General features: G+C 40.7%; 1 protein-coding gene across 1 annotated transcript in view; it reads left to right on the forward strand.

Moving 5' to 3' along the window:
* LHFPL6 (LHFPL tetraspan subfamily member 6) overlaps positions 1 to 1,128 on the forward strand; it is a 140,656-nt gene extending 139,528 nt beyond the window's left edge. The window contains exon 4 of the mRNA XM_083796365.1: positions 8 to 1,128. Within this exon, the coding sequence (XP_083652491.1) occupies positions 8 to 126 (119 nt within the window). The 3' untranslated portion in view covers positions 127 to 1,128. The remainder of the gene's footprint in view (positions 1 to 7) is intronic.
* Positions 1,129 to 8,880: the final 7,752 nt, after the last annotated feature.

Raw genomic sequence — 8,880 nt, forward strand, 5'->3', positions numbered from 1 at the left:
CTTGCAGGGACCTGCGAAATTGGCTGGGCCTACTACTGCACAGGCGGGGGCGCAGCCGCAGCCATGCTGGTGTGCACCTGGCTGGCCTGCTTCTCGGGCAAGAAGCAGAAGCAGTACCCCTACTGAGCGGCCCAGGGCACGGGCCGCCGCCAGGAGCACGAGGGGCTTGCAGGCGCCTTCTGGACAACAATGACAACAAAAAGGAAATTTTTAAGTGCTTTCACTCTGAAATGGTGCAGGGAGGGATGGTGGGTGGTGCTGGGAGCCCTGGGGAACGGGGTGGACTGTGGACCAAAGCCACCCCACCAGGCTGGATGGGGAAGGGCTTCTTCACCAGAGCGCACCTGTGGTCTACTCCACAAATACATGACTGTGTAAGCAAGGAAAGCTCCATTTTGGCAAATTGTGACATTCTGAGTGCACCAATTAATTGAGGGATTGGTGAGAAGATGGTGCTGGAGGCCTGGGGTAGTACCCGGTGGTCCCTTCAGCATGGTGTTCCTGAAAGCACACACACACAGATGATGACCATGGCACAAAATGAGTAGAGAGGAAACCTTTTTGGTGCGATTCTTCTTTCTTTTCCTTTTATTTTTTGTTTTTTTAACTTCTTTTTGGTGGTTTAAAATTCAGTGTTACAACACTTTTTAATCTATACATTAAACTTAATAAAAGGACCAATAAGCCACTTTATCAGTATTTCAGTATTTTGTATATTCTCTACACATTTCTCTTCCCCAAACATTTAGCCACTGCTTATTCAGCCCTATAGATCTTTTATTAAGCCTCTGTGTTTTCAGCATTATTACAAAAAATGCAACATAATAACTTGGCATATGTAGCCTTTGCCTATAGTACTTTTATGAAGTGCAGTAAATGGACGTTTTTCTGTCCATTGAAAATTCCACTTACAGTACTGTAGAACTCTGTTGGTTATATATGACTGACAGGAAACTTCTTCCAGACATAGATTTTTGTCGCTGTTATGTTTAGCTCATTGATGTTGTATTGTGCTGTACCATGTTTATTATTTCAATATTCATTTTTGTAAAAAAAAATATATATAAATGTGCTATTTTATGTTTGTATTTGAAAAATCTCTGTAAATAAATTTTTCCTTGATCAATATTTGCAATTTGTGGTTGTGTCACGGAAATAATCATGACTTTTAAACCATGCTATATCCTTTTTCCCTGTAAAACACATACACTTAGGGTTCAGTTGCATTGCCTGAGGATAGATGTCTATTATCACTTGAGATGTGCCAGCATATCCAACATTTTTGCCTGATGCTGTTAGGCGTGATGCAGGACTTCAGGAAGACCTTCTGCATTCTGGCTTGGCAGCTGTCGACTCAGCATCTCACACAGTGCTGTGTACCACTGTTTAGTTGACTGAAAGAAGCCCTTCCTTTTTTAATAGCAGCCACACTGATTAAATGCCTGCCAGGAGGTAATCCCTCCACAAGGCACTGGCACTGTGCATACAAAACTCAAAACAAAACAAAAAAGTTATTTTCTTTAAGAAAAAAACTTGAAGAATGGGAATTTGTAAGAGCTTTTCAATCATGGCTTTAACTAACGTTATGCCCATTCAAATGTATTTTTCTGCTCTGTTTTCTCAATATGATATTTCTGTCATTGTGTATTTTAAAGCTACCATGTATGTTCTAGTTACAGTTCTTCTGGTTCATAACACTTGAAGCTCTTGTAACTCTGAAATTGTGCGGTTGCTCCATACATTACACTAGGCAGCTTTTCAGAGGTTTATAGAAATAGCAACATCAGTTACAGAGATCAATCCTGATATTGCTGAACTGGATTTTACTGAGTTTCATTATAAGCTAAGCAGTATTTATTCACTTTATGGTGCTGTGTGGTGAATATAAAATTGTACTTTACCCTTCGCAAATTAGCCCATAATAGCCACATCACATCCAACTACATTTCTGCTGAGAACCACGCCAACCATGCCATGCCAAGTTTGTCTCCCTGTAAGATCTTCCAGTGGCACCAGCAACAGTGTGACATGGAGCACTGCACTCTTCCCTCCTGTTTCCAGGTTTTCTAGGCTCACCCCTTTTCATGAATGCTCAGGGCCCTTCCAAACCTGCTGCTTGAGGTCAGTGGCATTCCGTATATCTTCATGGTAAGTACAAGTTTGCCCCTTGAAGTTGTGGATTGATGCTTTATTAACACCAAGAGAGGTATAAACACAACTTTGGCTGTGGTTCCCCTGGCACCAGCTAGATCTTTGGCAAGTATCTCAATAGAAAAATTCTGCCTTTCAATGGCCTGCAACTGTGGAAACATGTCTTTCCTTCCACTGATACTGCAGTTCGCTGTACAAAGTTTCAATGACTTGGCTATAAAAATATGTGTTATTATTCTAAATTTGACCGTCCCTAGATTATATCCTTGTCCTTGCATCATAGAGAACATTGTGAATTTGTTTAGATCTTCCTGTGGTCAGGTTCTGGCTTGATTTATCATGATAAACTGGAACTATGCAAGTACTTCACGAAGAAAATTATTTTTTGTTACAATACCATGCAATGCCATGACTGACTTTCTCTGAATCCGTATACAATCTCCTTTTTAATTTGGACTTGAATGAAGTACTGATTTTTAATAATCAGGCCAATGATATATATGCTGCACCTGCTCTGTAGCTGGTTGTCATATAACCTTCAGCTGCTGTGATATGAATAAACCAATCACAGCTTAATTAGGTTTGTCTATATTTGTTCATTTTCGTTCTGATATCCATTTGCACTAGAATATAAATAACATTTATTATCATGGTTATCACAGCTACAAACTCCAATAACTTTGAACTGGACAAAAGACTGCTTTCAATTTCTCAATATGAAGTGCCAATTAAATATTTACAATATTTACTATATTTAATTTTTCATTTATTTATTCTTGAAGATGAGGAGCTTGGCCTTACATTTGTCAAAACAAAAGATGTTAGCTTGGGCAGACTCCTAGATTATTGAATTCTGTCTCCGCCATTACTGGCAATTGTATCATGTAATCCTGTTCAGAAATTTATCAAGCTCTATTTTAAAACTATTTAAGCAGTTTCCCCTCTTCAACTACATTGTTATTTCAAAGTCTCACTCGCTGGGTAATTTGACATTTTCTGTGTTCCAGGTAACTCTTTATTCCGGAGCTCACTCGCAACGTGGATATCAATGGTCACAGTATGCTTCCAACAAATACACTGAGCAGCAAGTTTCCTCCCTCACTCCTAATACTGGATCTATATAGAAACAAGTTGTATGGCCATACACTACTGTTCAGTATCAGATACTACCTTAAGATAAGTCACAGGATAGCTACAACAGGATAAGTCAGGTGGGAATGGTCCTCAGGAGGTCTCTAGTCCAACCTTCCGGGTCATCATTAATACCTCCGCCCCCCTCCCCCCCCCCCCCCCCCCCAACCTGTCTTTTCACCAAACCAAATAAATCCCAACCCTTGGCTCCTACAGGACAGACAAGTGCCACAAGAAGAGGACAATCACTTGTCTCCAGATATTGTCTCTGCTCCTGTCAATGCAGCCCAAGAAGCTGTTGCCCACCATTGCTGCCAGGTCACACTGCTGGCTCCTACACAGCTTGCTGTCCCCAGAATCCAGGTCCTTTCTCCAGAGCTGCTCCATGGCCATGCAATCCCTGGCCTGTGTCACGGCAGGGGCTTCTTCCTTCGAAGGTACAGGACTTGGCATTTGTTCCTTGTTGAATTTCATAAAGTTCCTGTTGGCCTGCTAACCCAGCCTGTCTCAGTCCCTTTGAACGGCAGCCCTGCACTTGAGTGTGTTGACTGGTCTCCCCGCCGTGGTGTCATCTGCAAATTCGATGAGAACACCCCACCTCTCCAAGTCATTCATAAGGCCATTAACCAGGGCAGGTCCCAGGATAGACCAATGACAGCCACAGACATCCGAGTCTAGCCACTAACTAAGACTCTCCAAGTCTCACCATCCAATAAGGTTTTTACTTATCTGGTTGTCCACCTGTTCCGATCGTAATGTCCCAGTCTGGGTACAAAAATACTTTGTGAGCCTGTGTGAAAAAACATATTAAAATCAGTGCGAATAATAACCACTGCTCTTCCCTCAATCACAAAAGCAGTTGTTTTATCACATAAGTCAATGTTTAGGTCTGGCAGCATTTACTCTTCATAAATGCACGCCGATTGCTCCCAGTCAGTGAAACGAGGTCACAGGGGGTTACCAGTGGGAATGAGACTTTGGGTTCCTGTTGCCATTGTGTGTTTAACTTTTGCTTTGAATACCCAAATATGGAAAAAATGGTCATCAACAAAGCTAGAAATATGCAGGGTAGAAGAAAAAAAGAGCTGTGGAGGTTTGGAATTTATACATAAATCTGAGTGAGACAAGTGGAGGTGGAGGAACTTGCTGCAATAGTTTGTTTACATAAGTGAGGCCTTTGGGAATGGCTTCAGGAGAACACAGATTGAGTAGGAAACTCTCCCACCCGAACCTCAGAGAACTGGGGACTTTCATCTCCCAAACAGCATGGTGTGTAGTGCCACGTTTCTTGTCCTGAGCATTATTTCCTGAGAGGGAAAGTGCAAATTCTGTTATTTAAGCATTAAGTAAGGGGGAAGCTTTCCTGCATAAATATGAGGCATGTGAAGGCCCTGTCTGGAGTTCGAGAGCACATTGTACTCTTTGTGTCATAAAAGCCATTACTTTTCAAGACTTGCATGTTAACAGATGACTCAGTTTTTCACTAAATGCCATAGACTTTGCTCCCTCCCAAAAATACTAATGTATGTCTGTGGAAAAAAAAAAAAAATTTAAAAATGTTTTGACTCTGAAATGAGAGTTAGCTGGCTCCCGTATTGGTTAAACTCCATTTCCTTTTCCGTGATAGAAAATTCATAAATCAGTTGCAACTGCAATTTATCTGTCATTCTAGAGTTTGAAATAGTCTATGGAAGACATCAAACTGAATGACAAGACAGATAATCTGTACATCAAAATAAGCATTCATTCTATTCTACCTACTTAACCTTTCAGAGAGACAATGATGAAATTAGATATGTCTTTTTTTAGAAGAGACATTTTAGTGTAATCCCTTAAGCAGACAGGGTTTTAAATATATGCCTTTTAGTAAGTATTAAGTGTTTTTATTGTTATTTAAATAATGGTGGATCAGAGAAAGTGAGGAAAAATTTGGAACATGGCTTCAAGCTCAGTCCTGTCACTGGCAGGAAGTATGGTTATCTGGTTAAACGTAACTCAGTAGCTTTTTCTCAGGTTCCTCACCAAGAAACAAAATGAAATTTATAGGGATGCTTTAGCTAATTTACAGGGATGTTTTCCCTGAGAAAGGACAGAATCTGACTCCTTTCAGGGACAAGTTTATGGCCTTTTAGTCTGCTAGATGTATCTGCTAAGAATATGAGTATGTTAGGGATATGCTGTTATGATGAGCATATTAAATGAAGCCATCACAAGGAAAATGTTAATCTGAAAGGAACGTACGGCACAATTTTATTATGTGTATCTGCATCACAGGGGCGCAAAGCACTGCTATCTCCTTTCCCTGGCTGCAGCTGAACCATATGTTAAGCGTACTCCACACAGTGACAACTTGTGGCCCTTAGATGTCTTCTCAAAGAGCATCTCTAGTAGTATGACCATCTCCAAGCATGTCCCAAGTATGACTTCCATCAGAGTCGTCACAAATCAGTTTGGCTTTGTCAGAGTGGGAATGGTAAAACAATTCTAGAGCAGAGAGCAGCCACCTCTCACCTGAAGCCTGTGCTAAGTGCAGGTATATGTTTGCAGGGACAAAGCTGTGGCTCACACAATCCGTGGGGACAAGAACAGAGAGTTTACTGTCATCATGGGAAGTGGCTACTAGCTCCTGTCTGCAGCAAGAGTCAGCAGCCCAAGGAGCAAGTCTGTCAGTCTGTAAACAGGTCTTTTTCCAAACATTTTTATTATAGGACACGTATGGAAGCCACTGCCTGTGCTCCCAAGAGAACACATTAAAGACAGAACAATCCCATCTTGCCTGTCCCCTTCAGAGGCAGTGCCACCTTGGACAGAAGAAAATGCTCACACACTGATCCTACGGCATCCCTGGTGCGTGAGACCCTGCACCAGGCCTGAGCTCATGGACCAGGGGTACAGACAATGGCAGTGGCCATGGTGCTCAGGTGCTTCAGGTGCTTTTCAAAACTGCACACAGCCCTTCTCTGCATACACGAATGTATTCACCCTCTTTTCATTCTCCAGGAGCTATGGGTAACTTTGACCCTCTTCACACTGGCCAGCAAAATCATAAGTACACTTGATAATGTTAGACTGTAGGGCTAAGTAGACAGAATCCTGTTGCAAAACACTTTTGCTCTAGCTCATCACCAAAGAAGAGTGCTTCATCATGTCACGGATGGCAGCATGCTACACAGGATTTCAGAGCGTGTGGTTTCGTTCAAATCCCTCTGCCCCTAAGCCCATTAATTTTACCTTGTACCCTAAACCTCTGTCAGATATGACTGCTTTTCAGGACCTATGGTAGCTGCTAAATGGAAAGCAAACTGTTCATGTGAATACTTTATTTTCTGTTAAGGATCCCAGTCACTTCAATGGACTTGGACCAAACTCTGTGACCCTGATCCAAAAGCTATAGGAGCCAATGGCAAAAAGCCCACTGGCTTAAATCAGGCACAGATTCAATGAGGGAAAAAAATAAAAATAAAATTTCTATACCTGGTTTTGTGTTATGTTCTGGTTAACTGTCCAGCTTTGTTTCCTGTGGAGAAAACACACATGCATATTTGTAAATATGTATGTAAAATTTATAAACAAAAATGTCCTTTTTTGGTTTTGCACTTACCTAAATGTTCCTTATCATCTGAGAATTAACTAAAACAAGGTCCTAGAAATGCAAAATATACAAAACATAATATTTACAATTAGCCTTTATTTATGAGTTGTCTTCACAAATCAGAAACTTAAAAAAATAACGTTTTACTGGTTTTACAAGCAGAACAAGCAGCTGAATTTGGATAGTAAATCCACATCACACCTTTTTTGTGATGCAAGCCAGCTGTGCGTCCTTATCTTGCCTGTTCCAGAAGAAGAAAATTAAAAGTGGATTAATGAACATAATGAACATTTCAAAGAATATAAAGTAAAATCTGTTATATGATGTAAGGCTGCAGTGCTTAGCTGATATTACCAGGCTGGGTTGGTCTAAAGGGACTCTCTACTGACAGATGGAAAGGACAAAGAACAGAAAGTAGAAATATGGTCATATACCAGGGGATCATTGAGAACCCTGCTACAGGTAGTAATAGATGCTCTGCACCTACAACTCACTGTGGTTCAGTAATTCTTCATATGAAGCATCGGGGTTATTCTCCTCTATGTTATACCTCTAAAAATAATCAGTAAGCTTTGTATTTGTACAGCACCTGGGACAAATACTTCCAAATCTATTAATAGGGCTCCTGGTTCCTATCCTAAAGTAAAATAACTCCCACTTCCCAGCAAGAGTAAGTGTTAGTAAAGGACTTTCTTCTGCTGAATGGTAATGTTATTGGTAAGGAAACACCAAAAGGAAATCTCAACTGAAACACAAGCTATAATTAGGACAAAATATTTGAAAGGACAAAATACTTCTTTGGAACTCAGGGGCCATGTTAAGAATTATGAGTGTGAGATACAGCCAGCTTATTTGTTTTCAAATAGTTGTCAACATATTGTTAGTTTTCTACACTTCTAGAATTAATATCTAATTATGGTGCACGCGGGAATTAAGACTATGTGCATTGCTACACCTATCAGAGCTTCTTTTGCACAGCAACTCTGTCACCCTGCTTCTGTGTGTTATCTTCAACAAGTCCGTGTCCCCTAAAACCCCCTCAGGAACCTGACCCTATCCCTTCTTAAAAGCTTGCTGTGAAGGGAGCATCTGCTGCCATTTTCTCCACGTCACACATTCCAACCCTTTGCTGCAATTTGCTACTGCAGAGCGTGGCAGACACTTCTGGAAGGTTTCAAGGTGTTTCACACCGACTGATCAGAGTACCTAGTTTCAGAGTTATGACGATCCCTTACCAAAAGATGCCATAGTATACTGCTGTAAATTAAGTGAGTTTACTTCCTGAGTTTTTGTCATATGCCAGTCTAAACAACTCAACAACGACAATGCCAACGTCTATAGAGTAGTAATCACTAATATCTTTTAATTTTTTTTTTTTTGAGGCAAAAAAACATGTCCAGGAAGAAGTCACACCACAAGCAACAGACCAATCTGTGGTAAAAAAGGAAGTTATCTTTTTACAAGGCAGCAGCATCTAGAAAATAAAGCCAGCCATGCCCAGATGTGCAGTGACATTCTAAGACCAAGCACATTAAGTGTTTAAAACTGAAATGAAATATTAAGCAATCTGCATTTGTTGTCAACACGTAGAAGCAATATTTGCCTCTCTCTGAAGAGTGACTCTTTTTATCATGTACTGGTAAGCAGTTTCATGACTTCTCAATCTGTAGGTTGTTATGCCTGTGCATACTGTCAACATCTAGTAATGTGAATTATCGGGCAGCTTTCTGGGCCAGTCTGTCTCTCAAGGGGAATCTGAAAGAATTTTTAGCTGATGGTGTCAGATCACTGAAGCATACCTTTTCAGGAGCTGATTTTGTGTGACCTGCGGCCTGCAGCATAGCTATGCTTAACTTGCAGCTATCAAACAAGCAATCAGAGAGACTTAACAGATGACTAGACAGAAACTGCTGAAAAATGATAGGAGCCTACAAATAAGATAAACTGAAAACTTGTTTTTAAGTGATATTGATAATACACTTGAATGAAAATCCTTGGTATTGAAA

This window comes from Anser anser (assembly GCF_964211835.1).
Source record: "Anser anser genome assembly, chromosome: 1".
Taxonomy (NCBI): domain Eukaryota; kingdom Metazoa; phylum Chordata; class Aves; order Anseriformes; family Anatidae; genus Anser; species Anser anser.